This window comes from Haemorhous mexicanus, chromosome 18 (genome assembly GCF_027477595.1).
Source record: "Haemorhous mexicanus isolate bHaeMex1 chromosome 18, bHaeMex1.pri, whole genome shotgun sequence".
Taxonomy (NCBI): Eukaryota; Metazoa; Chordata; class Aves; order Passeriformes; family Fringillidae; genus Haemorhous; species Haemorhous mexicanus.
In genome coordinates this window covers 724,790-742,674 of record NC_082358.1, presented here as the reverse complement: position 1 = coordinate 742,674, position 17,885 = coordinate 724,790, and the positions used below count along the sequence as shown (strand labels likewise).

General features: G+C 51.8%; 1 protein-coding gene across 11 annotated transcripts in view; it reads right to left on the bottom strand.

Moving 5' to 3' along the window:
* CHD6 (chromodomain helicase DNA binding protein 6) overlaps positions 1–17,450 on the bottom strand; it is a 99,572-nt gene extending 82,122 nt beyond the window's left edge. For 3 of the 11 annotated variants that reach the window (XM_059862661.1, XM_059862669.1, XM_059862670.1), the window contains exons 1-3: positions 17,249–17,449; positions 2,391–2,499; positions 1,569–1,799 (exon numbers count right to left, since the gene is read on the bottom strand). In XM_059862661.1, the coding sequence (XP_059718644.1) occupies positions 1,569–1,618 (50 nt within the window). In that variant the 5' untranslated portion in view covers positions 1,619–1,799; positions 2,391–2,499; positions 17,249–17,449. Of the gene's footprint in view, positions 1–1,568; positions 1,800–2,390; positions 2,500–16,109; positions 16,566–17,248 lie in introns of those variants that run through there. The other 8 variants (XM_059862665.1, XM_059862671.1, XM_059862664.1 and 5 more) reach the window with 6 other exon arrangements.
* Positions 17,451–17,885: the final 435 nt, after the last annotated feature.

The following is a 17,885-nucleotide window of genomic DNA, read 5'->3' as shown; positions in this document are numbered from 1 at the left end:
TCACCCCTGGAGGGATTTAAAAGACATGTAGCTTTAGCAGCTGGGGACATGGTTGACTGGTGGCCTTGGCAGTGTTATGTTTATAGTTGGGCTCAATGATCTTTTCCAAACTACTCTGATTCCATTCTAAACTTCTTCGATTCAGTTCACAGGAAACTGTCAAACAGCCCCCAAAACCTGTAAGGCACATGGCACAGTCAGGGGCTACCCCATCTTTCCCCTGGGGACACACTCAGACTTGCCTCAGCCTTTCCCTCTCTCCAAAGTCTACATGTGCTCCTAAGATTCCCACACAACCACTGCCAAGGACTGGGCCCACAGATGACTTCAGACACACAGAGCTCAATCTCTGAGCGCAATCCCTGGCATTCTCCATTGCAGACTTCCACCAATATCCCTTCAAGCATTCTTTGTCTCAAGATGTCCTAACAGCCCCTCAGTCACAGACATATGAAGGCACTTCAGAAAGGAAGTTTTATTCATAGCTTTTACCCAAAGAGCAACTTTAATTTCCTGAAGGGAAATCTCATCTGCAGCATGGTGATGAAGGTGGGGGTCAGCAGCTCTGAACGCAATCCTAATTTTGTTTTGCCTTTACTTCCAGGTTCTGTATTATCTTCAAGCCCTGTCCTCCCTTCTCTTCTCGGACAGTTCAGGTGACCCAGGTCCCCCCAGCCCACAGCACAGGTGTACACATGCCTTGGCTGCAGCTCAGAAGCTCCCCCAGGCCAGCTCAGCCTCAGAGGTACCCTGGGGCAACATGAGCACAGCCCTGTCTGTCCGCCCAGGTCATGCCCATAGGCTTGTCACCAACAGGCAAAAGGGCCACAAACCCAGACAAAGCAGAGGCCTCAGCATCTGCAGAAATTGATGGCATTTACCGGAGAACACAGCTTATTCAGAACAGCAGCATTTTTTTTTACTTTATTAGAGCACATTCCTGTAGCACACTGCCATGTTCAGTTGCCTGCAAGAGGCAGGTGACAGCCTTCTTCAAAGGGGAAAAAGCACTGATTTTATCTGTGGAAATAGGCTCCAGTTAGGAAACAAGTGGAGTTAAAACAAAAATCAACACCCTTAATGATCCCCTTCAGAAGGACAAATAAAAAGAGGCATGTGGCTTTCTCCAAGCACAACAGGACCTGGGACTCAAAAAGAAGACAAGTTCACAAGCCACATCTGGAAGGACAAGGGGCACCCAACATGCCTGTGTGGGCATGTCCACCTCTGTGCCAAAAACACAGGTGTTAACCCATTTGGAAAACTTGCACTCTTTCTTTGCCCTTGCTAAATAGGAATTTTGCATTCAAGTCCCTCCAAAGCTGCAGCAGCAAAGAGCAGAACCAGGAAACAGCCTTGGACACTGCCAACTACAGCAGACACACACCACACACAGAATCCCAGAATGGTTGGAATTCAAAGGAATCTCTTGAGATCACTTGTCCAAGTCCCCTGATAAAGCAGGTTTCACCTTGAGCAGGTCTCACAGGATTGTGTCTAGGGAGGTTTTAAGTATCTCCAGAGGAGACTCTACTCAATACACTTAAATTCTGATTTTCAGCCCATACCTGGGGAAGACATTCAATGACACAACCAGGTCACTCAGCACCGTGCACATACACACTCCACATCTCAATGAAGTGATAAAAATCCAGCAAAGGGATCACATTTGCTTCTCAGCAGGTGTCCTGAATACTCAGGTTCCAAGCCAGAAGTGAGAGCCCCTGATCCCCTGAAGCACAAGCTGGGTCCAGTGGGATGACAGTTGAAGTGACAAGGTCCTGCAGCAGATACTTTTCCTGGAAAGGAAAGTAAAAGCCAGGATCATAATGACACTACAGACACACAACACTCCGCAAACACAAACTGGGGTCCATGCCTCAGCTCTCCACCCTAAGCGAAAAGTGCACTTAGTGGAAGGCGTCCCTCCCTATGGCAGAGGGGTTGGAACTAGATAACCTAAGATTACTTCCATCTTATTCTGTGATTCTTGGATTTAGACATAATCAGCTTTTCCAGCTCCTTTTCCTATGTGGCAGAATGGAAGCACCCCTCGGTGGTTCATCAGTGACATTCAAGAGGAACAGGACCGCCACACTTCAGGCTGGAGACCCCTGTGCTTATTACAAACCAGAGAAGTGCTCTAATACAGTACACCTAGCACCCCACATCCTCCCTCACCCCCCAAACTACTTAGCACTAGCTCACTGGAGATATACACCTTCCAGAAGGACCTTGTCTTCCAGCTCCCTGCAGCCAAAGGGTTCCCTTTCCCAGCTGCAGGAGCAACATCTGGCACAAACAAAGCAGGTTCAGGGAGGGGAGGTGCCAAGGACAAAGTCTCACTGCAAGCAGCTCCTTTGAGATAGATGCATCCAAAAGTGTCCAACCTCCATCTATGAGCAGACTTCTGGGAACACTTCCTTCAAGGTGAGGGATGCAAGCCTCGGTCACCTCCTCAATGTCATGTAGCCCTTCTCTCTCCTTCCTCCTGTAGTTCTGATAAGAAGAAGGATCCCTTGAAGATACAGATCTCAAACAGGCACAGAACTTTGTATGCAGCCCTGAAGGACAAGCAGGAAGATAAAGAATTGCATAGCCATGCTATGAAATTCTTGATTTTCAAACAAGCAGGTCTGGTCTGCTGATGTGCCTCAAGAAGTGCTCCATCTCCCCAGTGGCCAGGCACAGCTTGAAGGAAGAGAGATGAGTCAGGGGTGCCAAGTCCAAACCTGCTGCCCAGGCCTGCAGGCCAGTAGCAAGCCAGGCTCATGGATGGAAGCTAGCCCAGGGGAAGTTGGGTGGCTCAGCACTGCATTGCTGTACTGTTACCTGAGGATGTACTAACCTGCCCTGACAAACACTGGCAGAGGTCACAGTACAGACTGATGAGAAGTCTTAGAAATAACAACTGCAGACAGCTCCCAAAGACACAGCACAAGGGCCCTGCTGAGCCCTGCCAGACACAAGGCAGCAACAACGGGCACTAGGCAACGGGGCAACTGAGAGCTTTCAGAAGCCTGTCTTCCAAGTAACGAGTCCTGGTCTGTCTTTTGCTTCACACACCAATCCCTGTGCCAGTGCCAGCAGCTGTCCTTGTGTGTGTTCATACCACTCTGGAGTGGTGAGGACACCCCCCTGCCTCACATAAGCTGCAGAGTAGCTCTCTCAGGGAAGAGATGCTACTCCAGCCCTGGCTGCCTTAGAGTTGTTCTGCTCTCCACCACCTGCTGCCATCGTGGGAATAGCCCTTGGCTCAAACACACAACAGTGTCTCATGCCTGATAATAAACCCTACAGCCTTGAGGAAAGGAAGTAGCCAGTAGCCATTCCCTACCATACAGGGATGACATATGCTGTGTAACTTCTCTATCAGGGTCAGGCATCACATTGGGCCTTTGTAGAGCTGAGACATCAGTACTGCTGCTCTGGCAGGAACTCTCAGAGTCCTGACTTGAGCTCAGAGGCATTGGACCAGCCTCAGTATCTCATGGTGTACCTCATCCCACAGCCTGGAGTGCCTCACACCAGCTTACTGCTCAAAGCACATCATGCCAAATGGGATCAGAGTGCTGGGTGTATGGGACCAGCCTCAACAAGCAAATGAGAATCATTCCCAAAGGAGACAGGAAGGGTGTCTGCATCTGCCTGAAGTCAGCTAAGGGACATAAGGACTGGCCATTGCTTGCCAAGAGGTTTGCTGTGCTCCCCTGCTACTCCTGGCCAATCACTGAGAGCTATGGAGTAGCAGGTGACAGATCAGAACTGACACGAACTGGCAGGCTTTCCCAGGCGAGCTGGAACAGAAGGCCCCAGGCCCTGGCCGCACCTCTCCATCAGAGGAACCTCCTCAAGAAGCAGACAGAAAGCCCAAGGACAACTAAGCAGGGTCCAAGTACCAGCCACCCTCCTCACCTGATGCACCCACATTGCAGGTGAGCAACAGTAAAGGACTCGTAGGTCTGGCTGGGACAGACCAAGAGCAGAACCTGGAACCTGCACTGTTCTTCTGCTGGTCTTGACCAACAGTGTTCTCTGAGGCCAAACAGCAAACAGACACATCTGCAGTCCTCTGGTGCTGTTTGAGCCTTGCTACCTCATCAATCCCTGTTCCTAAGCAGGGCTGCACAGGCACATCTCAGCCAGCAGAGCCACCAGAACTTGAAACTCGGGTGTCTGCTGCAATCCAGAGGGACTCGGGAACTACATTCCTGAGGGCTGCAAAGAAAAGAGGCTCTGCAGAAACACCTCCCTGCCAGCGGATTTAGAGAGGTGCTCTCATCACTCGGGGAGTTCCAGGGAAGGGAGACACGCACTGACAATGCAACTGCCTGCAAAACACAAGAGGCAGAGCTAGGGGAGGGGTGCAAGAGTGACACTTCTCTCCCTTGCCCCTCCCCAACAGCTCTCTGCAAGTTGAATTAGGGAGGGCTGCAAGGTTCAGCAAAGCCTCCTCCAGGAGGTAAAACAGCAACCCGGCTGGCTGCTCCTCCACGGCACACTCCATCACCTGAGAGCATCTCTGCAGGACACTCTCTGAAGGAGGAAACCAGTCCCCCTCAGCAACTACCTGTCTGCAGGCTGTCACGCAAGCAGCCTGGCAGACAGAGCACAACTCTCTCCCCACAGCCTGCTGCAGCAGGATTTGTTTATGTGTCTGCAGCTGCTCTGTGCCTTCGCCATGGGAATCCAGGCTGAAGCTCCATCCGTGCCGAGCAAGAAGCAGCCTCACAGCACAGCCTCTGCACAGCCCGGCAGGCACAGGGCTGCGGGGGGCAGAGCCCCTGGAAACGGGCCTGCCGGAGCGGCAAGCCGCATTCCCAGCCTCCGCAGTGCCTCCCCCACATCCTGCCTCCAGCCCTCGGCTGGGGGTAGAGAATGCCAATCTCGGGTTGTAATTTTTCCAAGTTAAAAATAACGCAGTAGTTTAGCAAGAGAGAAGCAGCAGCAGTGATGCAGGGGGCTGTGGAGTCTGCAAGCTCACTGCGAGGCAGCACAGCACACATTCTCCTTCCCAAACAGAGGCTGCAGAGAAGCAGCTTCCCAGCTCTGCTCACACAGCTACAGAAAACCAGACTCCCTCAGCAACCCATGAGGAGACGCTTCGCCAAGCAGCCAAGTGGTCTTCATTTCAGAGCTGCCATAACACTCCATGGCACCATGGGGGAAGAAGGCACAGGCCCCACACTCCTAAGCAGGACACACAGCAGGATGAAGGAAACAAGGGGAAAAGGAGAGAACATAGAGGTCCAAATAACCCAAAGTAAGGGAGCAAACATTCATCAGGCAGGTACACATGTCCAGGACAGGCAGAGCATCACACCAACAGCCAGCCCCAAGGGACACAGCCAGGCTGCAAGCCATTTTCTGTTCTCAAAATATTCTCATCTTTAAAAAAAGAAGGTGGGGGGGGGGAGTGAACAGTGTTCTCTGTGGGGCCAGGGGAGCACAGCTGATAAGGACACCAAAAGCACATGGCAAACCTGCAGTACCTTCCCAAGACACCCAGCTCTGCCACCCCACAGGTGAACAGGCAACAAGACTTTGACAGGCAGGCAATAAATCACCACAACCTCCTTGCCACTCGCTCCCTTGGAAAAGGAATATGGTGATGCTGCACAGCATTCCCCTCCAAAAAGCCTGTTCAACACCCACATTCTGCTCCCAAGCTCTCAGCCCTACAGCAACAACCAAGTCAGAGACCCCGGGGAGACACCTGGGCTCGTGCCATTGCCTGTCCACACAGGATGCTCTGTTGGCACCCAACAATCAAGAGTGCACACGCAGGCTGGACACAGCCCCCGGTAATGCAGCTTCAGTCAGCTGCATTTCATGACTCTCAGTCAGCTTCAGTCAGCTGCATTTCATGACAAGCTCACGTGGCAGAACCAGCAATAGCTCCTTTTTGGAGGGCTTTCAAATGCAGCTTCTAATCCAAGACCATAACCACAGTGACCTTCAGCAGCTGCACAGTGCCAGAGGGCTGAGCACCAAGGACTCACTCAGTGTCCAGCTCACTCACAGTAGTGAGTAGGGACAAACAGCACAAGGGAAGAAAAAGCAGCAGAACAGCTAAAACCCCTCCAGTTTGTTTAGTGAAGGCATGTCATGAACACAAAGCCATGAGTGGCCATTCGACATGCACAGAAAGAGAAGCACTCTGGCTTGCTGCTAGAGAGAGGGAAATCACATCTGAGCTCACCATAAAATGTATTTCCCTCATCATCTTCATGAACAGCCCAAAAGGAGGGGACACACTACTCCCATGTGGCACAGGCCTTGCAAAACAGCTGTCTGCAGAGCAGGGATGCACCCAGCATCAGCTGTGTGCTCTTTCCCACGTCATCATCCTGCTACCCTGGTATGCAGGAGTGAGACAGGTTTCTCAAACCTACTGTGTCTGTTGCCTTCTGATCTGCCAGCCAAGAGTCTGACTCCAAACAGTTGTTCATAAGCTTCAGGCAGTGTATTTTAATCCTCAACATCAGCAAGGCAAAAAAACCATATTAAAACCAAACCAAATCGCTACAATGCAGTACCTATACAGTCAAGAGAGAAAGGAGACAGGCCAAGCTTGCCCAAACTCGTAGCTGGCACCCAGCAGGCTGGACTCCCACAGGGACAGGCATTCTACCACCCTCAGTGCCAAGAGGCATGATTTCATGGGCAAGAATGCACTGGTGTGCAAGAACATGTGCAGCACTCCTGCACACACAGAGGTCCACGGTGGCTCCCAGCAGAGCAGTATCCCACCGGCACGATTCATGTGCCTTGTAAAGAGCATCCCCAGCTCAAGCTCCTGACACATCAGCAAAGCCCACTGCACGTCACTGATGTAGCACTTTCTGGACCTCTGCTACCCACTAAACACAAACATGGTCCAGTGTGGCATCCAGTCCAGGCCACCACACAGCTCAAATTAACTGCCCTGTCTGCCAAATCTTAACAAGCCATTCTTCCATCACCAGTGTCAAATCTTCCTTCTACTTTATTCACCAGCCCCAGCATGCCAACCAGCAAGCCAACAAGAAAGGACACAAGCGGAGTGTCCAGGGAACAGACAGTGACAGTGGTCATAAAGCCTTCTCACTTCTTCCATCACGCTCCCAGCACCTAATTTCCTACTTGAATATAGAAAAAAAAAAAATGCAATATCTGTACCCACATGCTACAGGAGTCCCAAGCTCCAGAAGCCAGTAAAGCCTATGGCCAAGTGGCACTTCCACAGCATCCTGCACAACTCTCCCACCCCACTGACACCCTGGTGCAGGCCAGAAGGAGCCAGCTCACAACCCCTCTCCTGGCCCGTGAGAGTCAGAAGCTCACTGCTCACAGCAGCTCCACGCAGTGGCATAACCAGCCTGCTGGCAACCAAAAAGATGCCTGGTGGGCAACTCCTCTTAGCCTGGGATGGTCCACCCAGTCTGCTCCTTCACAAGGCAGAGACCCTTGCATGCCAAGACAGGTGTGCTTCAGCTCCCAAGGAGGCTGTGAAAGCCCCTGGTCAGAGTGACAACACAACGCTAGCTACATTTTAGATGGAAATGGGCAAAGAAGCTCTGAGGACACATTCTAAGTGCTGGAAGCAGGCTCTCATCCCTTAAGTGCCTGGTTGTTACCCCGGGTAGAGAGAGAATTGTAGGCTTGGCTCTTGCTAGCTTCCTGGACCAGCAGTCATGAGGAGCCAGACTTCCCCCAATAGCGTAAGAAAAAAGCCTCTGATGAATTACTGGGCTCAGGGGAGCACAGGGGTTACTGTCAGCTGCTTCAGAGGCCTCTTGCATCAGGGCAAAACATCCAGCTGCTCTCCAGCTACCAGGAGGGATATAAAGGTTTCAGCAAAAACCAGCAGCCTGTGCACCCTGCACATTTTCCTGCTGCCTTTTATGTCTCGCACACAAGTGCTCAAAGCTTCACTTAGCTGTCCAAGTCCATCTCCAAGGTCACTGTCCCTGCAAAGAAGCCACTAGGTACATAACTTAACCTTTCTTATTAATAAAGGTATACAAAAGCCAGCCCAACCAGTAGGCCTTGACAGCTAGCCAATTCAAAGAACATTTTACAAGGTTTGTGAGATTTACACCAAACTCATACTATCCCAAGGCAGATGGCCAAAAAATGAGAAATGAGATGGCATTTTTGAAAGCACAGATCTTCTCCTCTTGCTGTTGTTAACATCCTGCACAGCAAACTCCAGCTGTCAGAAAACAGCTTTGCCACACTGTAAACAGCTCCTCAGAGGCAATCATAACCCTTTGTGCCTCTATTTTCTAATGCTAGAATAGAGACAAAAAATCAACATTGACATCAGGGCTACTGAGAAAGTGAACACACGCAATGCACCTCAAGACCTGGCTGTAGACACATAGGAAGGACACATCTGACACCCTGACCAGATTTTGTGCTGAGAAGGCACAGCAACACTGGCCACAGCTTCACATAGTGATGGAGACCCCACTGCAGAGTCCAATCATGCTGAAAATAATTTCTTCAGGAATTTCTGTCAGACTTCAGGAAAGTCTGCTCCAACTGAAGCTCCCTGCCACAGACCTGCACAGTGGCTAACTCTTACCCTGCTAGTCATTCACCTGATGTCCCCACACCCCTGTTTGCTCCTGTTATCTGCTGACTAAGGTATTCCCCATTGTCCTCCTGCTATAACCACAGTAGAGAAAAAAGGTGAAAGAAAAAGTTGGTGCCCTCCTGCCAACCTCCTGTTTCATCTAATGAGTAGCCCATAGGAATGTGCCCAAGGAAAAACATCCAAGGAACTGAATGAAGCATGGCCAAGTCACCAGCAGCTGGCCCATAGGAAAAGAGCATTTCAAACATTTCCAGGCCCTCACAACAGGATGGACACCTCTGCTTTGCCAAATGCCTCGTCTGTGCACAGGTGGCAGAATGGCAAGGGGTGTACAGTGCCTGAAGGGAGCTCAAGGCCTGCCTTGCCTACCATGGCAACATCTCAGACCACAGCTTATGAGCACAGGCCTTGAAGGCTGACCCCAAGGTATATCTTAGTGTGTGAAAAGTGAGCAGCTCTTCTTCAGGCCAGGCAGCACTTTATCCTGGTCCTAGGGATCTCAAAAAACAGGTGATAAAGGAAGCTCAGCTTGGTCTGTGCTCTCACATACAGTGAAGACTGGGGGACACAGAAGGGATCTCCAGGAGCAGAAGGACATTTTGCTACACTGCTCACTGCCCAATCACAGGACAGCTCCAACACCAGCTTACACAGGCTGCTTGACTGATGCTGCCCTCCTGGAGAAGAGCTCTTGCACCCACACATGCTGCACCTGTCCCACTAGTGTTGCAAACCCAGGGCAGGGCAGAAAGGTTGGCTGGCAGACCCCTGTCTGCAGCAAGGCCAGGTACTGGGGGAGCCAAGCTGTTCTTCAGCACCCAGAAAGATAACATCCTAAATAACCACAGTCTGAGAGTTTTTGTATGCTCCCACAGCTCGTGGCATCTGTTCTACCTGCACATCCTAACTGAATCTAGCAAACTTTATTCCAAAATAGCAACAGACAAAATCTGCTGTTGTCCAGGCCTGAGAAACTACTTTGAGAGAACAGTCTCCAGAGTTCAGATGCCATCTGTAATGAGACATTCATCTCAATCACCTCTGCTTCCTTGCATTTGTCTTTTACACCATCCCAAGAAAGACTAAAGTATGGGAGGCTGAGAGCAGTGCCAAAGAGAAATTCTTCAATTCCTCTTGTGCAAATGCTTGGGGTTCAGTGATGCCAGTTCCTCAGCTATAGACAATGCTTTAATACACTTGGCTAGCCCTTTTAAACGGTGAGCACACAAAGGCCTGCCCAGACACACTGCAAGTAAAACGCTACCAAAAGCACATATAGAGAGGTAGTCCCTTCTTGCCTCAGCCCATAAAGCCCTTTAGTCAGAGACCAGCTCAGAGAACAGCGAAGAGAGCACCAACCCTGCCAGGCTGGAGAGCCACAGCTGCATGAGTAGGGAACGCATGGGCAGGAGGGCTTCCTGCCAGAGGATGCCTAGCCACTGTCACTAACACTGACTGCAAAGCCCCATCTTTGCAGAGTCCCTTTTTCCAAACTGGAACCCCAGGGCAAACCAAGCTTCTTCCAACAGCACATAGGCAGAGCTGCTGTGGATCTCTCCTGGACTCAAGCTGCATTCATTCAGGGCACAGATACAGAAGATGCCCTGGGCACTCCTGGCCAACCAGCACCATCGTCATGGGGTCAGCCAGAAAGCAGGCAAGCACATGGAATCAGCTGCATCAAGCTACCAAGAAACACTTGGCCCTGTTTGCCTGGCAGGTCTGTAGACATCAGTCTCCTCTGACATGCAGCAACATGGAAGCCAGGTTAGCAAACCCAGGACAGAGCAGGAAAACACAGTTCCCACAGGCCAATGTCCTAGCCCACTCTTACTGCACATACCTGTCCAAAGTCCGAATCAAAATGGTTTCCATATCTTCTCTCCCTCTGTACTTGGATAAACCATTCATATTCTCAAACCTTTCTTCAGCAGGCATCTCTGGAGGAACAATCATGCAACAAGATCCAGAAACCTATTTCTGCTCCGTGTCTGTCTCCTCCTTCCAGCTAAGGGGGACAGAAAGAGCAGGAAATAGAGCTGGATCCAGGAAAAGGTTTAAGAATATTGTCCTCAGCCCTAATGCCCTGCTCCACTCAGCAGAGCAGCCTGTGGAGAGCCTGTCTAGAAACTGGAAAGCAGTATCTGCAGATAACCACATTTCCACACACAGCATGCCCTATCAGATGTGGGCACAGCTGTACCTATTGAAACACATAGGTCCTACAACCTGCAGAGTCACACCTCAAGTCACCTGAATTGAAATTACAACTACCAAAGCCTCAAGGAGCCCGTGCCCACAGTGACACACTCCTTCCTTTGCCTCTGGGATTCAGGACCCTGGTTCTCACACTCAAAGCACAGTGTGGGAGTGGCCTAACTCCAAACCAGCAATTTTATTCTCTGATAGAAACTCTCACTCTCCAGAGCAAGGAGGTGGAGAAGTGACTGGCCCACAAATCTGCAATCACAAACCTCAGCACCTTCACAGAAAGCATAAGCCTTGCTTCAGCCAGCCTCCCCGCACAATCACTGCGCCGCAAGCAGAGCACAGGCTGTCTGCGGTGGAGGAGAGAAACCTGCTTTTATGTATGCACCAAAGTGCATGCTGGGAAAGGCTCAGATACTCTGGTGAGGGGCACCCTGCAGGGACTGAGAAAGATCACTGAGAAACAGGGCTTTGCTTGCCCTAAAGCAACAAGCAGAGAAGCACACAAATAGGAGCAATGGGCTGTGCATTCGCACACCAAACTGCACTCCTTCTGAGGCTAAGCAAGCACAGTGGACAGCAAGGATAGACCAGGCATTAAATTAAGTCATCACGAATGGCTCTTGTTGGATCCTCAATTAACAGACATCGAACACTTAAACTTCATTGTATCTAAAGTAAGTTCAACCAAAGCAGATGAAAGACTGAGGGTTAAAAGTGCTCTGTGCATAAGACCTAGAGAACTCAAGGCAGTGGCTCACAAAAATAGCAGCTTTCACAGCACATCTATAACAAAGCACTAATGTTTATTCTTGTATCTAGGACTAATTTTAATTCTGCCTCAATGCACATATATAACAAGGCATTAATGTTCCCTAAAGAACCAATATTTCACTTACCTATACATCAAATAAGTGGAACTCCCCCGCATCTTTGCAGCACCCTCATTCCTGCATGTAGCTAATTGTAAGCACTGGAATTCACCTTCCAAGGCAGCCATACACTCTAAGTTGAAGTGCAAAATGAAACTATGTCCACAAAACAAATAACTATTGCCAGTGCAATAGAGAGAGAGCACAACTCCCAGCAGTGGTTGCTAAGAGGGTAGCTAAAGTTAGCTGATAGCTGAAGTTCCTCAATTAGCTAAAGTCCTGCTTCTGCCTTCAAAGAAATGCAAATGAGGTATCTCCTGGGGGAAGAGGTGGGGGTCTTACATCCCAGGGGATTTTAAAACTAAAGGCAATAAGTTTTTTCCTCACACAGGTCCACTGACAGCCACAGGGACCCAGCTTCCCTCAGCCTTCCTAACCAGGCTTTTGGCTGGGGTCTCCCACACATGCCTATTGCCCTTCCCACTTATTTTCCTGTGCCAGACCTCCCAGACTGTAATTCAAACAAGTAATTTAGGACAACATCAGATAGTGAATGAAACAACCTTGCCCATCCACTGCCTACCTGTCTCTCCCTTGCAACAGCAGGCATGTTTAACAGGACATGCAGCCAGCTCAGGGGCGTAGAGTAACACCAGCCTGACCCCTGATACAGTCTCCTACTCTAATGCAAAGCAGGGCTCCACAGATCCCACACTTTTATAAAAACATTTAGAAAATACTCCAAAAATTGACACTGCCGAGCATAATTTTTCCCTGCTTTCAGCACAGTCACCCCAAAAGGAAACAATTAACTACCTGCAATTCAACCCAGACTTCCCTTCACAACTGAGCCAAATGGCAGAGAGAACCAGACAAGTGCCTGAAAGCTTCAGAAGAGATCTAAACTTAATATTACCAGGAAAAACACAAACCAAAAAATTCCCAAACACCACAGTAAAACAAACCACCCCAAAACAACCAGCATAGATTTTTGGAAAAGGTGAGCCTGTAGAAGGCATACTGTATCTCAGAGGGCAGACATTCATAACATCATTATGCAGCATCCCTAAAGGGGAAACCAGGGCTGGAAAATACGATGGGCACCCCACACAGCCAAGCCAACATCTCACCCTCACAGTAACACCCGCACTCCCTGAGCCATACCCAACACGCCTCTGCACATTTACAGTGCCCACATGAAAAGCTAAGAGGGACTGGGACTTGGTTCCCATGCTTCTCATTTTCTTTTCTGGACTGAAAGAGTGTTTTGCTCCTGTTAGAGCAAGATTTATACTCACTACAGGCTGAGAACGCCTTGGAGACAACAGGCTGCAGTACGGAAACAGCATGCACCCCTTCACCTCAAGGCAGTATTTCCTCCACAGAGAGAAGGTCCTCACACAAAGGATGTGTCAAAAGCTTTGTGTGTGACCCCCACCTGATGCTAAAACAACCCAGCACTTTAAGCACTGGGTCCAAGGGCAGCACTGAGCAGGAGCTCTACACTCAGGCACAAACTCCCCCAGCTTTTAGATGACTTTCAAAACAGCCCGCTGTGCTCAGGCGCTCCCTAAAGCAATAGTCATAACCTTTCCCCAGATATCTGCCAGGGACTGGTCTTAAATATTAAAGCCCAGCCAGAGGGTCTCAGGCATACTTTAATTCTTAGGCTGACTGGACACATTCAACACAACAATGCTAAAAATTATTAGCCACATATTGGTGGATTGCTAGGCTGCATCCCAGATTTTCCCATATAAGGCAAAGTTGAAGGCATTGTCCTATCACATGGAAAACATATTACACCAGCCTGAGATACTACGAACAAAATCAGAGTCTCCTTGTGTCACAAGCTGATACCCAGAGAACCACATTTTTCCCTTTTTGCTGCCAGATTGGTCAGCTTTCCCCAGCTGTTATTTCTCCAGGGGCTGGTGCCGGATGATCACTGGAGCCTGGGACAGGCATTGCCCAGTGTGGCACTCACGGTAGGTGCTGCACAGGGCACAGCACTTCCTCAGAGGATTTTGGTCCCACCACCACCACGCTTGGCAACATAGGCACTGACACCTCTCCCGCGGTCAAGTAAATTCTGTTTTCATGGGTTTTTAGGGTGCTGAGAACCCACCGCACAAACTCTGCATGTCACTAACACTCTGCCACAGTAAACACTGCTGCCCCACTGCATACAGGCCCTTCATCCTGACCATCTTCTCTCCCCTTGACAGCACCTGATGGCCTCCAACAATCACTCTGCCTCTGCTTTCACAGACAAGGGAGGACCACCAACACCGGAAGCTGACTCCACTGTCCCAAGCAGGAAAGTGGGGATGAGCAAGGAGAAATGCATTCACTGCTACTTTCAGGAGAAATTAAAAAAGCCCTCAAGTGCCCTAAGGTCCAGTGAGACATCCAACCACTGATCTTGACATTGTCTCTTTAAGACACCCTCAGAGCAGGCTCCCCACGCATGCCTGCTTTCCAGACCCAACACAGGAGTCTGCATTCCCACACCAAGCACCACTCTCAGCACAAGGCTGATCAGCTCTCCCCCTTAGTGAGGGTAAGCTTCTCCTGCACATTGATGAGGACAATATCAGCTCTTATCTGTGCAAAGCCCAGACAGGGCAGGACACCACAGCAAAACACAAAGGCCCGCTCTGGCAGCCTCTCAAAAAAACAAGTCTCACAAAGTTGCCCAGTTCACAAAAACAAGTTCACGTGCTTGTACAAAGCCCTCTTGAAATAACACAAACCACTACAATGAAACTCTTTATATTATCCACCTGTAGAAGTTTGTGTTTGGAGAAACTCTTGATAAAATATTAAAGATCACTCAAGGAAGACTAGATCTTAAAAATTATTGTAATTACATTTTTTGGGAGGAGAGAGAGAGCAGAGATCTACTTCCAGCTAAAGAAATGCAATAAAAAGCAGTCAGGAAAACTAGACACTCTTCTGAGAACCTCATCCACCAAGCCACTAGAAATCAAAAGACCACAAAAAGACCCACAGCACTGATCCCTGGGACTAACATTGGAACATCTAGGGTCAGCTGCTCAAAGACAAGCAGCATGGTCCCCTAGGGCCACCGTGGAGGACAACATAGGAAGAGGTAAACTCAAGTCATTAAAAAGACATATACTGCTAAACTAGACAGCAGCATTCAGAACACAGTAACAAGGCCCCTGACAGCACCTTCCATTAGAGATGTGCATTATTCACAGCTGCAGCATGGATAAAGACTGCAAGAGCTGCCTTAGTGTCAGATTCACACAGGGTACCCATACTGGCCTGCAGCAAGGGGCTGCAACTGCCTCCTCAGGGCAGCCTGTGCTTCTGCTGGGAAGAATGAGAATAAAGGAACAGACAGGAATAAACAGCTATGCCTGCAGGGTGAGCTTCAAACTTCATCAAAGTGCAAACAAAACAAGATCACTCCTTCTCAAAGTCCTCTCCTTGACTTCAGCTTTTGTTTGAAGAATAAAAAACATGTACTTTAACTCTGCTGCAGAAGGCACACACATACATTTTGACAGGATCCAGATCTCCTAGTTACCACGTTTTTCAGCTTGAAGCATTTGAGGGGCAACATTCAATGAGCTTCACCCAATGCTGTCACACTGCCCATCTCTGCAGTGAAGGCAGTGCAGCAGTACGTCCAGCACCCCTGAAGGGCCTGCAACAGCAGGCAGCTGTACCAATTCAGAGACACAGGCTGAATTAGCGTTCCCCTAAACAAATTTCTACTTTGTAGCGGAAGAGGAAGCAATTTTCAGGAAAGGAACCCAGGAGCAGCCCTAAACCAAAACCAACCCAGCTCAAGGCCAAAAGCCTTGGGAGAGAAACAACCTATTTACTCCAGGAAGATTGTTGTTATTGCTTCATACTTCAACAGTTTGACCAAAACTACAATTTCTCTGCAAAGGAGCACAGCAGAGCTCCTGCATGAAGGAGGTAAACAAGAAACAAGGAGAGAGAAGACAGCACCCCTTCCCATAACATCACCTGAATAGGGCCCAAAAGCAACAGCAACACTTCACAACAGAGAAAACACTCTCTGAGAACTCAGTGTTTCCTCTCCTCCAGCAACACTCTAATCCAACTGACTCCACAGCACTTAAAAAGATACTCTGCAAACGAAGGGGTCAGGGATAAACATCTAACAAGATAACAGCATCTTTCTGCCCCCCAGGAGCCCCACGCCAGGGAGGCCAGTGCCAGCTGAGGGGTGCTAGAGGCTTCTGCCCAGTCCCATCGGACACTACACAAGCACAGCCAACCATCTCCATACGTCTCCCCTCGTCCTCCAACACCAACATTTGCTGCATTTCCTGAGCAGGAGGTAAACAAGAAAAAAGACTGGGTGTTTGGCTAGAAGCATCCCGACTCCCTGAAGAAACAAAGCAAGCATTTTCCATAGCAAAATTACCAAAATACCCTACCATATCAGAGGCCAGCAGCAGACCAGGCAGAACCAGCTCTGCGTGTGCTGAGGCAGCCTGCCTGGACCCGTGGTCCCCGACTTCACCGCGAGTTCAGCGTAGCTGTCAGCAGGCAAATTGATAATCAGAGGGAGACCCACTCTCAGGCGCGTGCATGCTCGTAGCAGCAACCCGAGCTGGCGATTTTGCTTCCTCTTCCCGTATTTGCGTGCGTGTCTCTCACAGCCTTCATCCTACAAACCTCATCGATCAAGGCTAAAATCCACCTCCACCACCAGTGAACGCCACTGGTGAGCACAGGGGAACCCCACGGCGCGGCCACCGACAAGCAGCGGGCGCGATGACTGCGGCGAGACGCGGCTCCGCTGAGACTGCGATGCCTCTGTTGTGACATGGCTGCGATGTCACAACTGATCCGCGTCTGCTCCGCGCGCAGCGGGACGGAACCGCGTTGACAGGGACGAGCCCGTGGCCCGGCGCGGTGGGAGCAGCCCTTCCACCGCATCCCCCCCGCGACCTGGCTCGGCGGGGCCAGGCAGCGGGCGGCCCGCACCCCGGGGCCTCCAGCGCGTAAAGGGATCCGCTTCCCCCCGGCCGCCAACTTTAAAGACTTAATTATTGATCTTCTTGAGCACTGCAGCCGAGATGCCAGAGGGGAACTGCGCCCCGCGGGCGGGCTCCGATACCCCGCACTCGCGGGGGGGAGGGGGGGGGCGCTTCCCCCTCCCTGGCCGGGAGGAGCCTCGGCTCCGCACCGCGGGGAGCCCGCCCCGCCTCCGCCCCCGGCCCCGCACACCCCGGGACCCGCCGCCGCTGCCGGGGGCGCCCGGCCCCGCGCTACCGGCCTAGAGCCGGCGAGGCCCGGTCGGGGGCGAACGGCAAGGCCAGCGAGACGGGCCGCGGCTCCCCCGAGGTGCCGCGGCCCGGGGGAGGGCGGCGCGGAGGGACCCGGGGGCACCGCCGCCCCTCCCCGCGGCCGGAGCCATGACAGGGCCGGCGGCCGCCCCGGCCCCCGCCCGCCCCGCGGCCCGCGCCACCGCCGCCGCCGCCGCGTTCATTCATAACGCCGCCCTGGCGCAGCCCCACCGCCGCGCCGGCCCCGCCAGGCGGGCGAGCCCAAAGTTCGGGGCAGAACTTACCCAAAATGGCTCCGCAGCCGCCCCAACACAAACAGCTTTTATTTGGTGAAGTTTAGCCCAGCACCCAGCAAGGACACCCTAACCTCGCTCGGGCCTGCCCCCGCAGCGCGCCCATTGGCTGCCCAGAGCCGCTCGCCGCCGCCCATTGGCGGGTCGGCCCGTCAGCCGCGCGGCGCTCGCGCCAAGCTTGGCTGCAGCGCGCCCGCCGCTCGCTCCATTGTGCTCCTGTTTGCACCGATGAGAGCGAGGCGCTGATTGGTCGCGCCGCCGCCCCCACGCGCCGCCGCCCCGCCCGCGTGCTCCACGTCCGCCGAGCGTTGCCCGGATGTGAACGGGACCCCCGAGCTCCACCCCGCGACCGGCCCGCGCCGCCCCGTGACCGGCCCGCGCCGCCCCGCTGCGTCTGCCCCGTCCCCGAATCGCGCTCCTTGCAGGCGCTGCCGCCCAGGCCCGCCGAAATCCTCGAGGTGCGAAGGCGCCCGCGGACGGCCCCGCATGGAAGAATAGCGCGGGAGCGGCCTCGGAGGCCGCAGGCCTGGAAGGAGGGAATGCCGCTCCCCAGAGGGGTGCTCCAAGAGATGGGCTGGTAGCAGGCTCAGGTCTCGGGCTGTGTGACCCACCTCTCCAGGGAGAAACT